Source organism: Gouania willdenowi, chromosome 22 (assembly GCF_900634775.1).
Source record: "Gouania willdenowi chromosome 22, fGouWil2.1, whole genome shotgun sequence".
Classification (NCBI taxonomy): domain Eukaryota; kingdom Metazoa; phylum Chordata; class Actinopteri; order Blenniiformes; family Gobiesocidae; genus Gouania; species Gouania willdenowi.
Window position 1 is genome coordinate 4,445,916 of NC_041065.1, and position 23,245 is coordinate 4,469,160.

A 23,245-nucleotide genomic window follows, 5' to 3' on the forward strand; every position below is an offset into this window, starting at 1 on the left:
CGTAGAAATAAGACGTGACCGTGAGTGAGAAAAGTGTTAGAGAGTACCTGTCAGCGTTGGGGTCAGTTATAATGGTAATAGCATAATTGATAATTAATTACAATTATGGTGTAGTTAAAATTGTAATTGAAAACATATTTTGCTGTTGTAATCATAATTGAATTGTAATTGAGTTCAGATAATTGGCTTTTTAATTGTAATTGACGTGAAAATTCTATAAAAATTACAATTTAGTTAAATGCAAAACTGGGGAGTTTTATGTCTTACACATACTGTATGTAGTTAATTATTCAAATATGTTTCATATCAAGTTTTCCCACTACATTTCAGATCTCTTGAGTATTATTATTTTTTTAATAAATTGAAATTGAGGGGTATACTGACAGTAAAAAAGGCTCAGACACCCACACAATGACATAATACCAATGTTCTTATGGATAAAAAAATACTAACAAGTAAACCAAGAGATAAAAAACAAGTTGGATGATGGATCATATTTTAGTGTATTTTACAGCTGATTTAATACAAATCAAACCTGACCTGTTGTCATAAGGGATGTTAACAGAAGAAAGTGGTTATGTTTTATGGGGCTATTTAATTGGGAATGTAATTGTAATTGACTGTCAGTGGAAAAAAAAAAAAAAAAAAAATTAAATTGGAAAAAATGCCAGACACCGTCATAAAAAAGAAGAAAAAAGAAAAATGTAATTGACCCCAACTTTGGTTCCTGTATTAATTTTGAATTACAAAATTATTGGTTAGGAGGTGGATTTTTATACTGGCTCATATTATATTCTAGCACTTAACCTGTTCCAGACCAGGTTAGTCGTTCAGCGTGAGTTACTAATAATAATACTAATAATAATAATAATAATAATAATAATAATAATAATAATAATAATAATAATAATACATTTTATTTGTAATGCACTTTACATTTGACACCAAATCTCAAAGTGCTACATTGGACGACAGAATTAAAACCATACAACACAACATATATTAAAAAGACAGGACTAAAAACAAGCATTAGCAGTTAAAATAGGCTTGTGTAAAAAGGTGGGTTTTAAGTCTCCACCGTCTGCAGGGTCCTGAGGTGGTCTGGGAGGGCGTTCCACAGGCAGCTTCAAATTGTTTTGAGCCGTGTACTGGGCATGTCCAGACAGTGCTGTTGGTTTATTGGTTTTAGTTACTATGGTGATTTACTGGGTAATAAGTTAACCAGTGACGTGGTATTAGTAGTAATTCTTGGAAGTTAGAGAGAGAACAGAGGACAGGACCAGAATCCCTCCAAATACACACAAAACAAGCAAAAAAATACTCAAGACAACAACAAAGATGCACAAAAAATGAGAGGAAAATATGGTGTATATATATTTTTTATTCAACACAGACTTAATATTTGGACAATTGTGAATCTAAATGACTGAAGTCATGTGATTAAAGCGCAGGGAAAATGCAATGCCCTGCAAATACTTTGGGGTTTAATACATTTAAAAATTTGAAGCCACTAAGTTATCGACAACTGAATTAGTTAATAATGTACACAATGATTCATGTTTCCTCTGCCACTTTCACTTTCTCCTGCAGGACAAATTGGATGCTCTAAACGTGTGTGATGAAGGACCTGACTGAATTTGACACAACAGGGTAAATGATCTGCTAATAAGTAACGTAATTATGAGAGTTCAGCAACAAACTGCAGCATTAACGAGGTTTTGGAAGTTTGAAAAGATTGTACTTAAAAAGAGTCAAATAATGAGAATCATCCAAAAACAAATGAAAACACTGACGATGCCTTTCTTCATTTGTTTCTTTAAGTTAATTTTAAGTGAACTCATCCATTTCCTGTGTAGACAACATAAACATTTAACCACTTCATGCCAGGGTTGGGGTCAATTACATTTTACTATCACAATTACATCATTATCCATGTTCAATTACAACTCAAGTATGACTACAGTGACTTGCACTTTTTCCAATTACAATTAAATTAATATTTCCCCCCTGAAAGTCAATTACAATACATTCTCAATTACAATTGTTCAATTACAATTAATCACAATTACCGAGCCTTTAATAAATAAGCCCATAAAACGTAACCTTCCTCTTGTGTTAGCTTTCTGTTAGCATCTCTTATGAAAATGGATCAGTTTTGACCCATGTCTAAAATCAGCTGTAAAATACATAAAATATATTATCAATCATCTAATTTGTTTTTCAACTCTTTGTTACATTGTTAAGCTTCTTTATCCATCAAACATTGGTATTCATATTTTTGCTGTGGGTCAGTATACAAAAAGATTTCATTTTTTTTTGTAATCCTGGTGAGAACTGACAGGTAGTGAGAAAAATTGAAACACATTTTTATAATTGTTAACTATGTATGTGTAAGCCATAGAACTGTGACATAGTTGCCCAGTTTTGCATTTAATTAAATTGTAATGAACAGTTTTTAAAGAATTTCCATGAAATTCCATAGAAATGTCCACATAAGTACAATTACAAAGTAAATTATCTAAAGGTGTGGACAAAAAATGATTTTACGATTTATCGCGATTTTTTGGGTGCCGATTTTAATAATCAATTCTGCTTCCCATTTAGGGTTGGGCATCGTTTGGATTTTAACAATTCTGATTCCGATTCTCCATTTCGATTCTTTGAGTTGTGCAGGTCAAAAGGTCACAGATTTCACAGGATCATTTTTTCATTTGAAAAGCCTTTAAACAGGTCATTTTATTAATTCACTTAGTTGATACAGTTTAATTTGATTGCTGTAATGTAACTAGGGTATTTAATCACAAAGGTCCCAACTGTAACTGTAAAGTGAAACTTCAAACAAGTTGTCAGCAGTCTAAAAAACAAAGTATGTGAAACTAAATAAAATAAACTTAAACCCTGGAACAGTCATGTGACAAATCAATCAACAGTTCTAGTTGAGAAATATTATTATTATTCTGGATACAGTGGAAACAAAAACTATAAAAAAAATAGTTACATTTTCAATGTGTTTATATTGTAGGGAAGATATTATATACATAAATGTAAATAGAGTCTAAAGCCACAAAACATTGCACCACTTTAAAAAGAAAATGGACTAATATAAGACCTCTTTACATGGAGTATAAGACAAAAGAACAGTGGAAACTTTGGACATTTTTGAATCCTTAAATCTGTTGATTAAAGTAAAAGTACCCCAAGTATTTTTTTTTTTTTTCATGTACAATTTATATGTTTGTAATTGTTGTACGGAGTGCACGTATCAATAACTGAAATAATTTTTAAAAAAAGCGGCTGTAGAGCCGAGGCAGCAGCCCCTCCCCCGCTACGGCGTAGAGGACTGTCCTACACTTCCTCGTTTACCGGGGCTAAATTAAAGCGGTTAACTTCTTGAGTAAGGCTACATTCTGGGTGAACTTATCCTTTAGTAACTACTTTTGTTGATCATGTAAACCTTAGAAGCTGTGTTGTCTATGATACGGCTGGAGAAGCAGTGATCAGCGCACACACACACACACACACACACACACACACACACACACACACAGTCCTCTCTTCCGGAACTGGATATTAAGAACCGGTTCCTATTAACTCACTCAGTGCCATTGACGAGATAACTCGTCATTTGCGCTTTTTCACGTGGATTACTAGAAAACACCCTGGCGGAGGTCTCTCATCAATATCTAAGCTGTGGGGTGTTGTAGTGACCAACTGTGCCCTGAAGATGGCTGCAGTGCACCTATAGATGAGAGATTAGCCACTGATGCTACCATTAGCTGGAGAGGAGAAGCAGGAACGTGTGAGATTATAGCGCTACAGAGAGATATTGTGAAAAACGGCAGCACTGGGGGGTAGAAAATCTGAAAATGGCTGGCACTGAATGAGTTAAGAACCGGTTCTCGGTGCCCAACCCTATTCCCAGTATATCCCAGTTTTATTATTGTATTTTTCCCATTTTCATGGGTAATGCACCAACAAGTGAGAGCAAAGACAAGGATGAGTTGCAGCAGCTGGGATTTCCTTTTAGCAAACAAACCAAGAACCGTAATTAAATCTGCACCTGTACGATTTAAATCTATAAGTATGGACATACTTAGACATGACCAAAGCTGTATCAAACTCTGTGCCAGACAAGTAGCGCATTGTGTACACAACAAACATTCCTGTTCATCTTGTCCGTCACCATACGGACATAAAGCTAGAGCAAGATGAGACACCCAGCAGGAGACCAACGGACCCTTATCCAGGTAATGAAGCCAGTTAAGGTGGCTAGGATCCAACCCTGTCCATCAAAGCCCTGCTACACGCACGCCTACTCCAAGCTACACATGCACGCCAAAAGGCTGACCATCAACATTTCTAATGAGTTCATATTTACCAGTCTTAGACGAGACAAAATGTGTTACATGTAATTATATTTTATCCTTGTTGTTCACTCATTTTCCTTGGAGGGCGGTGTGTGTTGTTTTGCGGAGCTGATCAGCTGTGTGCCACGGTGAGCACATCAGCTGCAGATTGTGAAATGAAACTCTGACAAAACTCAGACTTCTGTCCACGCTGGTCAACTATTTTAACACCGTGTCCAACGTAAAGCCACGGTTTGATCATATTACAGAATAAATAACAAGTGTAACATTGATGATGATGATGATGATGATGATGATGATGATGATGATGATGATGATGATGATGATTAATGTGCGCTCATCATATCTGAATGTAAGAAGTTAATAAAATCAGGTTTTCCACACAAACAAAGTATGAGGGAAAAAGAGAGATTTGAACGGTGGCTCAGACAGAAACATGAGGCTGATCTTCACACTGTAATACATTGTGACTTCTGTTTTGGAGCAGCCTAACTACCAGCATGGTGACCAGCTCCTGTTCCACAGAGCAGCCTAACTACCAGCATGGTGACCAGCTCCTGTTCCACAGAGCAGCCTAACTACCAGCATGGTGACCAGCTCCTGTTCCTACACAAAAACTAAACTCTCCAAAGCACTAGCTTGATGAACATTAAAAGTTACAGTTGACTAATTTCAAAAGGTTATGTACTAATTATTTTTTTTGTACATGTTGTTAACCTCCTTTCTGATGGAGGTTTTATTTGATCTATTTCAGTGTAAATAATAATAAATAATGATAATTCAGTGAATGACTGAATGTGATGTGATGTACATTGTGTTTTGAAACTGTGACATTATTCTAGAAGTTTAGGATTCAACTTTTGTGTTTGGATAAGGAAAAAAATTGTGATAATTATCACTGCAGAATCGTAATACTTGTAAAATCAGAATCTCAATTTAAATCAAATGGGCACACATTAATGGGGATTAAAATTGAATCGGGACAAAACGGTATCGTCCCAGCCCTACAATTATCTAAACTCAATAACGTTTCTAATAAAAATATGCCATAATTGTAATTAATTGTCCATTACGTGATTACAATTATAATTGACCCCAACCCTGCTTATTACAGTTGCTAGCAGTTGCTACCACAGCACTATGATTCCACATAACGGGAGTTCCATTGTGACGTTTCCCTCTGCAGAGCATGACATCAGCTGAGAAACATCATTGTTTAACGAGTGTTGGCCGCGGTTAGTTTACTCCACCTCCGCTGGCCCAAGAGTTTCCGATTCTGTTGAACTTTTACACGAACATCAAACACCTCCTCGATGGCTTTCCTAAAGCAGTGAAAGTTATAGTCGATGAGTCCTGTGAAGCACAGAGAGGAGTTCATTGGCTCTGCACATGAACACATGTATGAATGAATGTGTTCCATGTTGGACAGGATATGATGTCACAGAGATTTATATGACACACAGGTCACTGTTTGCTTTGGTCAGTGGATTTTTCATTCAGTTCAGGATATTTAAAAAATAGTGCTTATTTGATTTTCTTATGAAATTCAGAATTTTTTTTATCAGGGTCGAGAAGGGGTAAACCGTTTGTTCCTCAAACAGTCCACAGTGTTCTCTTTTGTGTGTGTAGCTGCCTCCAATTAAAACAGTTAAAGAAACTCAGCTGCAGATCTGCATGAGTTGGTGATGATGTGGATGTTCATACAGTATTTCCCAAAACAATGACATCGGTGGAGGATGAACAGAAAGGAATAAAATCATTTTTGATAAATGGTTTTAAATGCAAGGCATTCAAATGAAGTTAGTTTCAGATAGGGCAAAGAGAATAACCAACAGGTTGCCACTTCCACCAGTGCTACGAGCTTTCTGAAGCTAGCTGTAGCTGCTAAGGAAATGGTAGAATTCCAACAAAATGTAACATTTCTTTTCAAAACTGATAAAAAAAATTGTGACTTCTTCTTTAAAACAGGTAAAAATAACATAGAATGCCCAATTACATGCTTTAACACAGTAATAGTAAAGTAACAACAATAAATAATTAAAGCTGCAGTATGTACATTGTTTTAGATGTTGTGGTTGCATCATTTGGTAAAAAATCCATAAAAATCTTATAGGAATATTGTAATTCAAAGTGTTCTGAGACAAAGTGCAAACAGAGTGCTCCATGAGCTGTTTGGGGAGCTACTATTAGCTATTAGACTAAAGTCAATGTGCGTTCATGTCCTGTCGGTATAGTAAAGCTGCAATGGTGGACAGTGAAAATGACGTGGAGAAGTTACAGTCTAAAGGCAAAAACACACTGGAGCAGAACGTACGAAGAACCTACCTCTGCGGACGTCAGCAGGGCCAATGCACGCAAAGTTTGATGACTGCAACCCTGCTGAAAGTGCTGCGTTCAAGTTCTACTGGGCCAGGGGAGGAGATATGGGTGGGCCTCTGCACATCCAGGCCCACCCCAGATTGACACATTGCCCACTCAGTGAGATTCATGAACAAAAATTAATTGATTTATTTATTAATTAATTCCGTTTTGTGAAAATATATTATGTGAATTAAGAGCTTTGTTCTAGATTTATTATACACATTTCTATGTCAAAGAATTGAGAGTAAAGATATGATAAGTGGAACCTTTAGCACTGTAGTTGTTTAGTTAGTAGATGCACTTCCTGGTTCCTGCTGTGTTTCTTCCTCTGAGACTTTACTGGTCAGTATTTGATTAAACTCACCATAAACGAAAACCTTAAGCTTTGTTTTACTTATAAAAGAAGCTGTAGGTAATGCAGTGGTGATTTGTGGAGCTTTTTGTAGAGATTTAATAAACCGCTACAGTAAAACAGAGTGGCGCTGATAATGTTGCGAGATTTTGCGCAGTTATCGCGAAAGTTCGTCAGCTTGTGCTGAATGTTTAATTTGGAGAAAATCTCTATATTAAGAAGATGTACCTTAAGTATATTGCTCCAGTTTATTCCTAAGACTTCCTGATGTGACTTTAGTAGAGAGTGGAAAGCCCAATTTTTAATGTACAGAATATAATGTTAAAAGCTAACGAGAGAATGTGTTTGTTATTGATTATTATGTGTTTGAAAACATGTTTAATTGTAAATGTGTATTAAAGGAAATAAGAGACGCAACGTGGAGAAGGACATGAGTGTTTGTGTGTTTCTTCCTCTGAGACTCTGCCTTTATTTTACAGATTTAATCTGGTTGTTATTGTGGTCGGTAACAAAAATAAACTTCATCTTTAAAGTGATTGACCGATATTAGGCGCAAAACTTCAGTTCAGCAGCGATCAGAATGTGTGTTACTGGAGCAGGTAGATACAGTTGTTGGACAATGACTAAACGGGTTAAACCGTTATCTTTGAGCAACTTTTTTTAAAAAAAACCTCGTCAGACTGTGAAATTGAACAGAACAGAGGTCCAGTTGTGGAGTAGTGGTCTCTACTGTATATCCACTCATAGGTCTATTATTCGTACCATAGGCTAATTTACAGTGGCCTAGCAGATTTTACTATAGCCTATCATAAATCGTTAAAGTATATCTCATATCAAATTTTAAAATATTCAGGCCCATCCTGATTTTTCTAGGCCCCCCCATTAGCTATGTTCTGACTTTGCCACTGAACCTAAGTGCCTTTGAGCTTTTGGAAGGGGGAGGAGCCCACGTTGAGGACAATAACTACAGAGTCAACCATCAGAAAATTCTCCAATAACACAATAAATAGTAGCTAGATTTAAGAAACAGTCTCTAAATTTGTCACTAGTTGCTTTTTAGAAAATTGACTAGTTGGATAGTTGCCAGATTTAGCTCCACAGTCCTGCACTTTCACGAGGATGATGGTGGATTGGAAACAGGAAGGAGGGGGGGGGGGGGGTTGTTTCCAATACAGTCTCACTGATTCTACATACTGCAGCTTTAAGCCACACACCACTGGATGCGTAACTACTCCGTAACGTCTCCGTGCTGCATCTGTGATGCGTGACTGTTGACTCGCTAATTCACGCATCGTCGCACAATATAGTTAATAGAAAGAAAAGCACAGTCATACAAATTGTGTCCTTGGAGACGAGCAGAAGGAAATCCACTCGGTCCTGTCCTGTAGATTTTCAGCTTTTGTGGAGATTATTGTGATTCAGCCATGGATAAGGTCAATATTTATATGTAAAATATGATCGAATGCTACTCTGTCCAGGGTGTGGCCCCGCCTAGCACATGAAGAAAGTTAAAGATAGACACCAACAGCAAGTGGGTCAGAAAAAGGATGGAAATACGATCCGTGTTGAACATGGAGTATTTTATTTTGAAAATAAACCAGATGTTTTATTCTGTGTCTGTGCACTACTTCCTGTCCCACACAGACTTATCTTCACTGTATTTATGAAGCATTGTTCCAGAGTCCAGCAAAATAAGAAGGTCTAAGTATCTGTTGCGGAGGGTTTTAGACTGACGCAGTGGTTATGCTGCATTTACAGATCACATACGCATACGGTGGAAATTGACACATTAACGTTAACAGAAATGTATCTGCTGCGTGACAACGGAGCTGATACGCAGCAGTTACACAACCAGTGGAAATTGGAGGTAAGTTTAAGCAAACTGACCTTTTCGCCCAAAGCTGTCCTTTGGAAGGAAGCAAACCATGGCAAGAAACTTGGTGACTTCTCTCAGGTACATGACCGTGGAGTTGTTCAGGTGGATTATGGCTGTGGATTCTTTGTCGTACGGTAGAGCAGCCTCACTGTTGGCCAGACTGAAAGAGCAGAAACACATCAATCAATCAAAGGCCGTCCAATCAGAGCTAGGATCAGTTCAGACTCACCCGTAGATAGAGGAGATGTCCATCACCACATCGATCATGTCACAGCTCAGTTCATACGTCTGCATGTCTACAGGACTGCTGTCTGTGGCTATGTAGATCTTACTGACCACGTCAAACAGGAAGGCCTTCTCTACGCCTGAGTTCTGTAAGGAACAGGAAATGTAGATCCATCCATACATCCATCAATACATCCATCAATACATCCGTCATCCCTTCATACATCCATCCATCAATACATCCATACATCCATACATCCATTAATACATTCATACATACATCTATACATCATCCATGCATCCATCATCCATGCATCCATCATCCCTTCATACATCCATCCATCAATGCATCCATCCATTAATACATCCATACATAGATACATCAATACATTTATCCATCAATACATCCATACGCCCATCAATGCATCCATCATCCCTTCATACATCATCCATCAATGCATCCATACATCCATCCATCCATTAATACATTCATACATACATCTATACATCATCCATGCATCCATCATCCATGCATCCATCATCCCTTCATACATCCATCCATCAATGCATCCATCCATTAATACATCCATACATAGATACATCAATACATTTATCCATCAATACATCCATACGCCCATCAATGCATCCATCATCCCTTCATACATCATCCATCAATACATCTATCCATACATCAATACATCCATCAATATATACATCCATCAATCATCAATCAATACATCATTCATCCATCAACACATCCATTAACCCTTCATCCATCCATCAATACCTCCATCCATCAATTCATCAATACATACATCCATCATTCATTCATCCATCAACACATCTACCATCCATCAATACATCCCTCCCTCCCCTATCCATGCTAACGACAGCAGTGCAGTTAATTACTCACAGATATGAATATGTTGAGTAGGTTTTCCAGAGTTGGGAGTTGTGGGATGAGCTTCTGGGCCACTTTACTGAAAGCCTCAAATATGGAGTGGTCGTATATACTGGTTAAATAGAAGCTGCAGATTAAGGAGACAATGCAGAAATGATTTTACATGATTTAAATAGTTTACGCCTCCTGCTGGATATGCATGATGATGATGAAATGATTGATTAATGATGATATGGACTAATAGGGCAATACTTTCATTGATCCTAATAATAATTGCTATTTTTGTGTTTTTTTCTTAAGGCTGTTAATTCATCTTGTGTCTTTCATTCAGTTCAAAGTGCTCCACAGACCACTATAGTAGGCCATGGGCTACGATAGCTAGCCATGCAGCCCCGCCCACAAACCTTCGACAACATATTTTTCTGATGCTTTAGGGTGTGAACATGAAATCAAATGTTAACATTGCATAAGTTGGGATGAACCTGTTGTTGTAGTATAAAGTTTAGGGGTATTCATGAAACATATTTGGAATCGATAGATTTCGGAATCCATTTTCACCTGTTAATAAAACACAAAGCTTATGATAATAATAATGCATTGGATTTTACATAGCACTTTATCATAGACACTCAAAGCACTTAACAGAATGAATGTGTTTTTCTTTCACTCCACACATAGTGGTGGTAAGCTACTATTGTAGCCACAGCTGCCCTGGGGCAGACTGACGGAGTCAAGGATGCCATAGTGCGCCATCGGCCCCTCCCACCACCAGCACCACCACCGATACACTACATTCATACTAGATAATGTGGGTGACAGATACTGGGTGGTCCCCCACTGTGGCACCTGGAATTCTCAGTGGTCTCCATCCAACTACTAACAGGCCCAGACCTGCTTAGCTTCCAAGATCTAACGAGATCAGACAATGACAGGCTGGTATGGTATGGCCACAAAGAGTTTATTACATGTTAATGAGCTTTTTATATGAAAACACCCCTTGTACCCATTTAACCCTTCCAAATATGATAATTGATTCTTAATTTTTCATTTCTGTAAAGTTCATATCTCAGGGTTGATCATAATTGCTATATATTACCAGAAACACCTTGAATTTGACACTAAAACAAAGTTTCTACTACGTTTCCTCACAAAGTTCTAAGAGATACAAATTTAAGTAATATATCACAAAATATGACCAGGATTGACACAGAAAACACAGTATCATATAAAACCTATGCTTCTTCTGAATCTCTTGCAAACATTTCTATTTGATTAAAAAATACCTCATAAGGCTTAGTAGGTAAAGTATGATCTCCTTAGCACAAAGCTCCTTAATGTGGATGCTTCGCACTTTATTTATTTTATGTACTCTTGCGCGACCGTAGATGGTACAAGTGAACTTCTCAAACCCATCAATGAAATCCTCTGTCACATCCCATGACTCTCCAAGTCTGGATAGTACAGCTCCAAACCTTGGATTCTTTTCAAGGGTTTTAGAGTGGCTTGACTTTACCTAATCCCTTGAAGGCACTGGTTGTATCACATCACATCCAGTGTTTGCATGGAGACACATACTGTAGGTGCTGTACAATAATCCTGAGTGTAGCCCTCTGTTAGCTCAGTGATGTTGATCAGCCTCTGCTTATTTCCAGTACCAGTGTCGAACTTAAAGGTGCAGCCCGTAACTCTTATAAAAGTGACTTTTTGTCATATTTTCTAAAGCTGCCTTACATGAAACGAGTAGTTTGTGTGGGAAAAAAAACAGGCTCATTGAGTCCCGCCCCCTACTGCTCCTGCTGCCTTTGGCAGATTGCCAGAATGCATCGCGACCGAGCAAAAACAACCAATCAGAGCCAGGATTGTGTTTGATGGACTGTCTGACAGCTGTTGCTCACAGCAATAGCCAAAACACAGCAATGCTCATAGCAAGGTAGCGCCTGGGGCCAGGGTTGGGGTCAATTATAATTGTAACATGCATAATTGATAATTGATTGCAATTACAGCATAATTATAATTGGAACTGTACTTGAAAAAAAATGTTGCTGTTGTAATTGTAACTGAATTGTAATTGAGTTTAGGTAATTGACTTTGTAATTGTAATTGGCATGAAAATTCAATAAAAACTCTATGGCTTACACATATCACATAGTACTCACTGCTCTAGGCCAGCCTTGTCCCTGTCTATAAAATACTTGAGCAACCAACAAGGTCTTTTCCAACCAGGCCAAGAAGGACTGATTGGAAGTTAACACTTACACAAGCCTCACAACCTGGCCTGGCCTGGGATGTCACTGTGAGTGCACCCTTAAGTCACTGACCTATTGTTTTTTTTTCTTGGAATCCTTGTCTGCTCTACCTCCCAAAAGGTGGGTTAATCCCAACATGTCACATATATAGTCCGGTGTACTTGGTGCAATTCAGGCGGTGAATCTGCAACATTGTTTGAATTTTAATTTGGTCAGGTTCGCTTTCATACATTCTATTTGCCAAGTGCGCCAAACTTTCTGAACAACGTCACGCAGGCGAAACAGTCAGTCACAGATTGGACAGAATACTTCACCCTCCAATGCTGTGACAATGTGGCGCTGTCCTGTCGCGCCGTCACGTCCTATATTTGGTCTCTCTTCCTATGTTTTCCAAAGGAAATCCTAAAATAATCCCCGCAGAAAAATCATTAATAATAATCCTACACAAAAAAAGACAAAAAAAAAAAAAATGAAATTGTGTTCAGAACAACCTAAGAATGTTTGACCAGAGAGACCAGCTTTGATGTAAATTTTCTGTGTTCAAAACAGGGGGCGGGACTTAGATAAGCAAACTGCTTCTCTCGTCTCCTTTTTTCGGCATGTACAAAAAAAAAAAAAAAAGTGAATGTAACCATGTCGGAAATAAACTGAATAAATAAATAAATAAATAATTCAAAATAAGCCATAATCACAGGATGCCACAACTGCGCTAATGCTCTACATAAACACAAAGATTACTCCGCTCCGTCTACACCTGTCATGACACCGGTAACTTACCAGTAAGAATGTGTAATATGTGAAGATATTAAAATATATACGCACATAAAACAGAGCAGTCAAATGTGCAGCCATCGCTGATAATGTGAACAGTTTGGGGAAACAGAGATGAGTGAAATAAATGAATGATGTGGGGAAAATACTGGAGGGAGTGAGGAAATGTGATGTGTTTTCATTTTTTTTGTGTGTGCTCGCAAAGCCAGTCTGAAAATGGATGGATGGATGGATGGCTGAACGGATGGATGGATGGATGTGTGTGTTGCTGCTGGAGCACTGGGTTGTGAATGTGTGCTCGTGTCCATGACGGCAGCAGCAGCAGCAGCAGCAACAGCACCAGCTGTCACTGATGGAGTTGCTTCGTTACAATTGCGCTTCAATGTAAAGTCCTACGTTTGCTCCTGGTTGCTTTCTCACATGGTTAAAGACCGCACCATGCTTTGGTTGAGCCGAACCGAGACCTACATTTTTCAGAGGACCAGAGTTTACTTGTTTGCTCCGCACCAGAGCTCCAATGACCTTTCACATATCACAAAAAGACCGGAGTATCTGAGGAAGTGAAGCATGGTGCGGAGCAAAGAGGCATGTGTGAAAGCGATCAGGGTTGGTTGTTGCATTGTATAAGTGTGCATTCCTCAGATGCCATGGTGAATAATACCTTGTGAATCTTCACACCCATAGAGGTACAGTTGTTCAGCATGAATCATGATCTGCTGTACCTTGTAAAGGGAAGGTTTTTTTCATTTTTTTTTTATCATGAATGGGCTGTAATGACCTATGTTATGAAGATAGTTTTACCATTTAAATGAAATTATAAATCAAGGGGTATAGCCTTGATTTAAGAATAACAAGGTAATAGGGATGTAACGATTAATTGTACAGCAGTTAAAAATCGATTCATTGGGGTCACGATTCATATCGATAGTTTAAAAATTGAATCGCAGTACTTTTTTAAACAGCAGAGGGCGCTATCTATCCTTCTCTTGTTTGAACTACACGCGATGTGAGCGTCTGCGCCAGGAGAGCACAATGATTGGTTGTAGGCTAGCCTATCATCTACAGTCTGTGGAGAAAGTGTTGTGTCTTTGTTTATTTGGTTTGTGTTAACTCTCGTCTGTGTTTCAGGGATTCCTGTTTGTGGCTCCACCCCTCAGTGATGTCTGTGTGCTTGGCTGGTGAATGATTAGCTCCCTCGTGTTTTCACCCAGGTGTGGCCCATTCCCAATCAGGCCTCCTCCACTATTTAGCTGAGTGTCTGGACACAGTATGGCTGCGGGATCATTGTGTGTTTGTATGTTGTCTCTCCTCCTCGTGTCCTGCTGCGTTTTGTTCCCTGTACTTCCTTCCACGTTGGATTTAAGTTACTTTTGTTTGGGTTAATAAACATGGACTTTTTCCAAGAACGCTATTCCTGCATCCTGCCTCCATCTTTCCCTGCATTTGGGTCCATACCCACAACTAACCATGACAGAATGATCCCGCCACAAGTGGACCCAGCAGAGACAGATTTGGGTGAGATGGACATGGCCGAAAGGACTGCCTACTGGCAGAGCTACCTGCTGGAGGCAAGGGAAGATCTGTTGTATGGATGGGAGGACGAGCCTGTTAGGGATCCCTACTGGGGAACTCGACTGGCTTTGGGAGGACCCCGGAGCCTACAACGAGGTAAAGGTCGGTCGAGAAGGAAGGGTCAGCCCCGCCAGTCTCCTAGCTCCCAGGCTAGCGTCCCTGTCTTACCTAGCTCTCAGGCTAGCGTCCCTGTTTTACCTAGCTCTCAGGCTAGCGTCCCTGTTTTACCTAGCTCTCAGGCTAGCGTCCCTGTTTTACCTAGCTCTCAGGCTAGCGTCCCTGTTTCTCCTAGCTCTCAGGCTAGCGTCCCTGTTTCTCCTAGCTCTCAGGCTAGCGTCCCTGTTTCTCCTAGCTCTCAGGCTAGCGTCCCTGTTTCTCCTAGCTCTCAGGCTAGCGTCCCTGTTTCTCCTAGCTCTCAGGCTAGCGTCCCTGTTTCTCCTAGCTCTCAGGCTAGCGTCCCTGTTTCTCCTAGCTCTCAGGCTAGCGTCCCTGTTTCTCCTAGCTCTCAGGCTAGCGTCCCTGTTTCTCCTATCTCCCAGGCTAGCGTCCCTGTGTCTCCTAGCTACCAGGCTAGCGTCCCTGTTTCTCCTAGCTCCCAGGCTAGCGTCCCTGTGTCTCCTAGATCCCAGGCTAGCGTCCCTGTGTCTCCTAGCTCCCAGGCTAGCGTCCCTGTGTCTCCTAGCTCCCAGGCTAGCGTCCCTGTGTCTCCTAGCTCCCAGGCTAGCGTCCCTGTGTCTCCTAGCTCCCAGGCTAGCGTTCCTGTGTCTCCTAGCTCCCAGGCTAGCGTTCCTGTGTCTCCTAGCTCCCAGGCTAGCGTTCCTGTGTCTCCTAGCTGTCAGGCTAGCGTTCCAGTCCCGGCTCCCCGCACCCGGCCGCCGCCTGCCCAGCCGCCAGTCCCGGCTCCCCGCACCCGGCCGCCGCCTGCCCAGCCGCCAGTCCCGGCTCCCCGCACCCGGCCGCCGCCTGCCCAGCCGCCAGTGCCGGCTCCCCGCACCCGGCCGCCGCCTGCCCAGCCGCCAGTGCCGGCTCCCCGCACCCGGCCGCCGCCTGCCCAGCCGCCAGTGCCGGCTCCCCGCACCAGGCCGCCAACGTCGCCGCCAGTGCCGGCTCCCCGCACCAGGCCGCCAACTCCCAGCTTTCCTGTCCCGTCTTCGCCCGGCCCGCCGGAGGTCTTCCCGCCTGTCCCGTCTTCGCCCGGCCCGCCGGGGGTCTTCCCGCCTGTCCCGTCTTCGCCCGGCCCGCCGGAGGTCTTCCCGCCTGTCCCGTCCTCGCCCGGCCCGCCGGAGGTCTTCCCGCCTGTCCCGTCTTCGCCCGGCCCGCCGGAGGTCTTCCCGCCTGTCCCGTCTTCGCCCGGCCCGCCGGAGGTCTTCCCGCCTGCCCCGTCTTCGCCCTCTTCGCCGGAGGTCTTCCCGCCTGCCCCGTCTGAGCCCTCTTCGCCGGAGGTCTTCCCGCCTGCCCCGTCTGAGCCCTCTTCGCCGGAGGTCTTCCCGCCTGCCCCGTCTGAGCCCTCTTCGCCGGAGGTCTTCCCGCCTGCCCCGTCTGAGCCCTCTTCGCCGGAGGTCTTCCCGTCTGCCTCGTCTGAGCCTTCTTCGCCGGAGGTCTTCCCGTCTGCCTCGTCTGAGCCCTCTTCGCCGGAGGTCTTCCCGACTGCCTCGTCTGAGCCCTCTTCGCCCGGCCTGCCGGAGGCCTTCCCGTCTGCCTCGTCTGAGCCCTCTTCGCCCGGCCTGCCGGAGGCCTTCCCGTCTGCCTCGTCTCAGCCCTCTTCGCCCGGCCTGCCGGAGGTCTTCCCGCCTGCCTCGCCGGCTCCGCCTCATGGGAGGCCGCCGGACTCTTGGTCCCCTGCCTCGCCGGCTCCGCCTCATGGGAGGCCGCCGGACTCTTGGTCCCCTGCCTCGCCGGCTCCGCCTCATGGGAGGCCGCCGGACTCTTGGTCCCCTGCCTCGCCGGCTCCGCCTCATGGGAGGCCGCCGGACTCTTGGTCCCCTGCCTCGCCGGCTCCGCCTCATGGGAGGCCGCCGGACTCTTGGTCCCCTGCCTCGCCGGCTCCGCCTCATGGGAGGCCGCCGGACTCCTGGTCCCCTGCCTCGCCGGCTCCGCCTCAGGGGAGGCCGCCGGACTCCTGGTCCCCTGCCTCGCCGGCTCCGCCTCAGGGGAGGCCGCCGGACTCCTGGTCCCCTGCTTCGCCGGCTCCGCCTCATGGGAGGCTGCCTGAGCTTGGTTTCGACCCTCCTCCTGGCCCCCGTCCACCCACCCTGGTTTGGTGTTTGGGTGGTTAGGTTTTGTTTTTGGAGCGTTTGGAACCCGCTCCTTAAGGGGGGGGTTATGTTGTGTCTTTGTTTATTTGGTTTGTGTTAACTCTCGTCTGTGTTTCAGGGATTCCTGTTTGTGGCTCCACCCCTCAGTGATGTCTGTGTGCTTGGCTGGTGAATGATTAGCTCCCTCGTGTTTTCACCCAGGTGTGGCCCATTCCCAATCAGGCCTCCTCCACTATTTAGCTGAGTGTCTGGACACAGTATGGCTGCGGGATCATTGTGTGTTTGTATGTTGTCTCTCCTCCTCGTGTCCTGCTGCGTTTTGTTCCCTGTACTTCCTTCCACGTTGGATTTAAGTTACTTTTGTTTGGGTTAATAAACATGGACTTTTTCCAAGAACGCTATTCCTGCATCCTGCCTCCATCTTTCCCTGCATTTGGGTCCATACCCACAACTAACCATGACAGAAAGCCTTAACATGGCTGCTGCGGTGCAAAAGTTTGAAATTCAGGATGCACCACCGTGTTTTAGGTCGGAGGTGTGGAAGCACGGAAAATGAAAGAGGTGAGGAAGTAACGGACAAGACAAAAACTGTGTGCAAATATTGCAGGAAGATGGGGAACTACACAAATAGCACAACCAACATGATGCAGCATTTAACCCGACACCACAGCGAGAAGCTCCGGTCACCTCCCCTTGTTAAAAAAACATTAAAAGGACAAACCACACTGACGGACCGGTTTGCAGCCCCGCTCGCCCAAATGAGTGCAAGAGCCAAAGAGATTACGAGGTGCATTGGTGTTTTCATGGCTAAAGATATGAGGCCGTTTTCCGTGGTTGAGAATGATGGATTTTGGCTTTTGATAAACACGCTTGAGCCCAAATACCACATCACATCACGCCCGCACTTCAGTCAGTGTGTAATGCCGGCGCTTTACAATGATATTAAAATAAAGGTGGTTCAGACACTCAGAGATGCCGCTAGCATAGCGATAACAACAGATGGTTGGACATCCAGGGCTACACAGAGTTATATCACCATCACAGCCCACGTAATCACCAGCGAGTGGGAAATGGCTAATGTTGTGCTTCAAACCCGGCCCCTTTTTGAAACACACACGGAGGTGAACGTTGCTGAAGTGTTGAAGTTGGCGATTACAGAATGCCAGCTAATCACACAATTGCTGTGGTTACGGATAATGCAAGAAATATGGATGTTGCCGTTAGAGAGGCTAGGCTAGCACCTCACGTTAAGTGTTTTGCCCACACGTTAAACTTAGCCACTCAAGCGGGTTTGAATGTGCCCCGTGTCAGCCGTTTGCTGGGCAGAGTGAGACGAATTGCAGGCTTCTTCCACCGAAGCTCCACAGCCACTACTGTGTTAATGTCTAAACAGACGCTGCTGCAGCTTGAACAGCACAAGCTTATCATCGATGTCACCACGCAATGGAATAGCAGTCTGGATATGATGGAACGCTGTCTCCAATAGCAAGCAGCTGTGACGGCAGTTCTCCTTAGCCCAGATGTCGGACGAAGTGCACGTGAAATTGACACCATGGATGGCTCTGACACCAGTGGCGCTGAGGACATAGTTACACTTCTTAAACCTCTGAAAAAGCCACGACCGTGTTGTGTGATGAAAAAAACCCAACCGCGTCTCTCATTGTGCCATTAAAGCATATGATCGAGCATAGCACTGCATCGAACCTGGAAAACTCCCTCACTGTAGGCAACATGAAGAGAGCTATCCTCAACAACCTCTCGGACAGATACAGTATTAGATATTAGACCCCAGATTTCAAAGTCTGCCCCACCTCGAAGAAAACCAGCAACTGGATGTGTTTCACAGCCTGAAGGAAAAAGCTTTGCAGCTGCACAACCAGGTATTTAATATTTATTTTACTCTCTTTCTCTGAATCTGTACATTGATTTTTAATGACTTGGTTTATTTGACTTGAATTTATTATGTTTTATGTTATAATGATTTTTGTTATTGCCTGTATTACATTTATTATGTTTTATGTTATTTATGTATTATGTTTGTTATTGCCTGTATTACATTTATTATGTTTTGTTATTTATTTTTATTATGTTATGTTTGTTATTGCCTGTGTTATTATGCTATCTAACTGTTGCTCCTTTTCTATTACTGCTATTTAGTCCTATTTCAGTGTGGAGGAAACGGATGGTCTGTTGACCACACAGACACAGCAGGAGATGAGCTGGCACAACCTCCTCCCAAGAAGACCTCCTGGGAGGGACTTTCCCCAAAGCAGCACGTTCCAGCAATGGAATTGATGCAAAAATGGATAAATATAAAAATGAAACACTCATTCCCCTCACGAGCTGTCCACTCAAGTGGTGGAAAGAAAAAGGTCCCACTTCTTTCCCCTCGCGTCTCTCCATACCCGCCACCTCTGTCCCTAGTGAGAGGGTCTTTTCAACAGCAGGGGACATTGTGAATAAGCAGAGGTATCAGCTTCTCCCTGAACATGTAGACATGCTGATATTTCTAAAAAAGAACATGTGAAATCCCAGTTAAGAGGAGCACAGAGAGGAAAGGGAGGAACGAGAGAGAATGAAAGCCATAGTTTGTTATGGGATTTGTTTTAAAGTGAAATTGTTAAGGCACAAAATACATTTTCAGTTGCACTTAAAAAAAAAAAAAGAGTTATTATGCAGTTTTGCATAGTTTACTGTAGAGCCAGAATTTAAATGAATAGGCTTCATTTAACATTTGCATTATTCCTTTATTTATTTCATTCAGGATTTATTTTTAGGTAAATTGCATTGTTTTGAATAGTTTATTAAGGGATTCATTTGACAATGAAAGATAAAGGAAAATAGAACAGTATTTTCTATTTTTTTTTCTAAAAAAATACAAATACAGGAATGTTTTTCAGTTATTTGTCTACAGTCTCATTTTTGTGAGGTAACAGAAGAAACTTTGTTTTAGTGTCAAATTAAAGGTGTTTCAACACAGTTTCAAATAATATATAGTAATTACAATCAAACCTGACATATGGACTTCACGAAATAGAAAATTAAAAATGAATTATCATATATGACAGCGTTGAATGTGTACAAGGGAAATAGCTCATTAACATATGATAAAGCAATTCAAACCATATGTTTTATGTATTAAAAATTCAAACATGGTTAGATGTAAATAAACTAGCCCTAAACGTCAGTAAAACAAAATTCATTAACTTTGGAAAGAGAAAAAAAACAGGAGATATAAGACTGAAACTAAACAAGGAAATAATAGAACAAGTAAAAGAATATAGGGCACTAGGAGTGTGGATGGACGACAAGCTGACCTGGAAAAAACATATACAAATAGTTAAAAACAAAGTTGCCAAAAGCAGTTACATCCTATGGAAGCTTCAACAAATCCTACATACCAAATCACTTAAAACAATCTATTCTTCACTCATAGCATCGCACTTAAACTACTGCTCCGAAATATGGGGTAATAACTACAAAACGTATCTTGAACCACTATTTAAACAACAAAAAAAGCTATAAGAATTTTACATAAAGTACCACACAACACACACACAAACGATTTATTTGAGAAGTCAAAATACCTAAAACTGCAAGAAATAATACACTACAACACACAAATACACGCATTTAGGGCTTCATCAAAAAAATTACCACATCAAATCCAAAAACGTTTCACATACAATCAAAATCCCTATGAATTCAGACATAATAATGTGTTTAGACCAAACAGGATCATATCAAACGTTGGCAAACATAGTACTGTGTATAGAGCCATGAACCTCTGGAATAGCCTTGACGCAGAGAAACAACAGTCCGATAATCTGAAACAATTTAAGGAGAAAACGAGGAGGACATTTCTACATGCATATAGATCTCAAGTCAACTCTCCATTGAACTCTACAGCAACGACATGGAACTCATCAACTGGTCATTGAGCACCATTGACAAAATCTTCTCAACGAGGCAATTGCTTCAGCACGAAATACCGTGTCCAAAGGACACATACCCAAGTGGATATGTCGTAGACGCATGAGGGAGAAGCCAGATGCTCTGTCTCTCCCAGCTGACAGTGGAAGATGTGGAGGACATCTATCTGCTAGGAGTCATGATCTTTGGCCTGCTAATGATGGGGGTATGTGTCTGTGCATGTGCCTTCCAGTTGGATCGTAAGCTGAGGCGACTCTCAGAGGATATGAAGGTTCTCCGAGAGAAGAAGAACTTCACGTTTGGAGAGTTGGAGGAACGTAAACAACGACTGGAAAAGAAAGCTCGTGGAAATACGGAGGAAAAAGACTGTGAAGAGGAGTAACAGCAGGAACAATGACTGCAGACGAGAACACATCACAAAAAAAAAAAAAAAAAAAAAGGGAAGAAACGAGGTTGGATGTAAAATTATCTGTGTTCAAATTAGGGGACGGATCTAGATAAGCATAATGCTTTTTTCCGTCGCCCTTTCCGGCATGAAAAAAGGACAAAAAAAAAAAAATAAAAATAAAAAAAAAAAAAAAAAAAAAAAAAAACAATGATGTGATTTTGCTCTGAATGTCAAATGAATTTCTGTGAATGCAACCATGTCGGAAACGAACTGAATAAATAAATAAATAATAAATAAATTGGAACGAGCAGAACCCAGCTTTAAATCGGTACCCCAATTGAGTGTTTTAATGGTACACAGATGAAAATGAATTAGGAAACAGCTAGTGATGGTAAATATATATATATATATATATATATATATATATATATATATATATATATATATATATATACTGTACTATACTATGGATGTGTTTAATGTATCTATAGCCACGGCCCGTGTTGAAAAGTGGTCATGTCTGGGTAAATTAGGACGTATGGTCACCCTACGGCCACCTGACTTACATGTTTTGATCCTGTTCTAAATTATTCAATCATTGGCAATTCTTTTAATATCTTTTAACATTATCCTAGAGGATTTCGCACTGTGCAATAAAATAGTTACGAGTAGAAATCTGTCCAATAGTGCTGTGGCTAAATTTAAAGAGGCCATTCCTGCTGCCTTAAACTCAGTGCACCATCCAATAAATAACTATGATATTAATTATAGCCCCTCTCAACTGGATCTGCTTGTCGATAGCTCTGCTATTCTACTAAAATCCACCTTGGACTCAATTGACCCATTGAGGGAAAAAACTATTAAACGTCAGAGGAAAGCTCCGTGGTTTAGCTCTGAAACTCACACACTCAAACAAACAACCCGTAAATTAGAGAGAATGTGGCGCTCCAATAAAACAGAGGAGTCACGAATACTCTGGCAAGAAAGCCATAGTAAATACATGACAGCCTTACGACATAGTCGATCTACATACTACTCCTCACTAATTGAAGAAAATAAAAATAATCCGAGGTACCTTTTCAGCACTGTAGCCAGGCTAACACAAAGTCAGAGCTCTATTGAGCCCATGATTCCTCTAGCCCTCAGCTGTGAGGACTTTATGACATTTTTTAATGATAAAATTCATAAGATTAGAGATAAAATTAGCCACTCCCTGCCTTCACCTGGACCTGCTGTACCATTAAATGTAAATAGGCCTAACCTAAACTGTTTCACACATATAGGACTTCAGGAACTTAACTCTATTATTTCATCCTCCAAACCATCGACCTGCCTTTCAGATCCGATCCCAACTAAGCTGTTTAAAGAAGTTGTTCTCCTGGTCTGCCCATCTTTGTTGGAGACAATAAATATATCCCTATCAATAGGCAACGTGCCACAGTCCTTTAAAGTAGCTGTAATCAAACCCCTTCTCAAAAAACCTACTCTTGATTCCAGCACTTTAGCAAACTACAGGCTTATATCTAATCTTCCTTTTATTTCAAAGATTCTTGAGAAAGTTGTGGCGGCTCAGCTCTGTGACTTCCTTCATAACAACAACCTGTTCGAGGACTTCCAGTCAGGTTTTAGAGCTCAACACAGCACAGAGACTGCTTTAGTTAAAGTAACTAATGATCTACTCTGGGCTTCAGATGAAGGACGACTCTCAGTGCTGGTTTTATTAGATCTTAGTGCAGCTTTTGACACTATAGATCACTAAATTCTACTAGAGAGATTAGAGGAATTACTTGGAATCACAGGGACTGCCCTAAACTGGTTTAAGTCCTACCTATCTGATAGGTACCAGTTTGTACACGTGAATAATAGGTCTTCTGTGTACACTAAAGTAAGCTACGGGGTTCCTCAGGGCTCTGTGCTAGGTCCAATCCTCTTCTGTATCTATATGATCCCCCTTGGTAATGTTATGAGAAAATACTCTGTTAACTTTCACTGCTATGC

General features: G+C 41.7%; 1 protein-coding gene across 2 annotated transcripts in view; it reads right to left on the reverse strand.

The window, feature by feature from the left end:
- Positions 1-3,449: 3,449 nt before the first annotated feature.
- Positions 3,450-23,245, reverse strand: part of rragd (ras-related GTP binding D) — a 35,009-nt gene continuing 15,213 nt past the window's right edge. The window contains exons 4-7 of one of the 2 annotated variants that reach the window (XM_028438848.1): positions 10,095-10,209; positions 9,186-9,328; positions 8,968-9,116; positions 3,450-5,689 (exon numbers count right to left, since the gene is read on the reverse strand). In XM_028438848.1, coding sequence (XP_028294649.1) covers positions 5,655-5,689; positions 8,968-9,116; positions 9,186-9,328; positions 10,095-10,209 — 442 coding nt within the window. In that variant the 3' untranslated portion in view covers positions 3,450-5,654. Of the gene's footprint in view, positions 5,721-8,967; positions 9,117-9,185; positions 9,329-10,094; positions 10,210-23,245 lie in introns of both variants that reach the window. The other variant, XM_028438847.1, reaches the window with a different exon arrangement.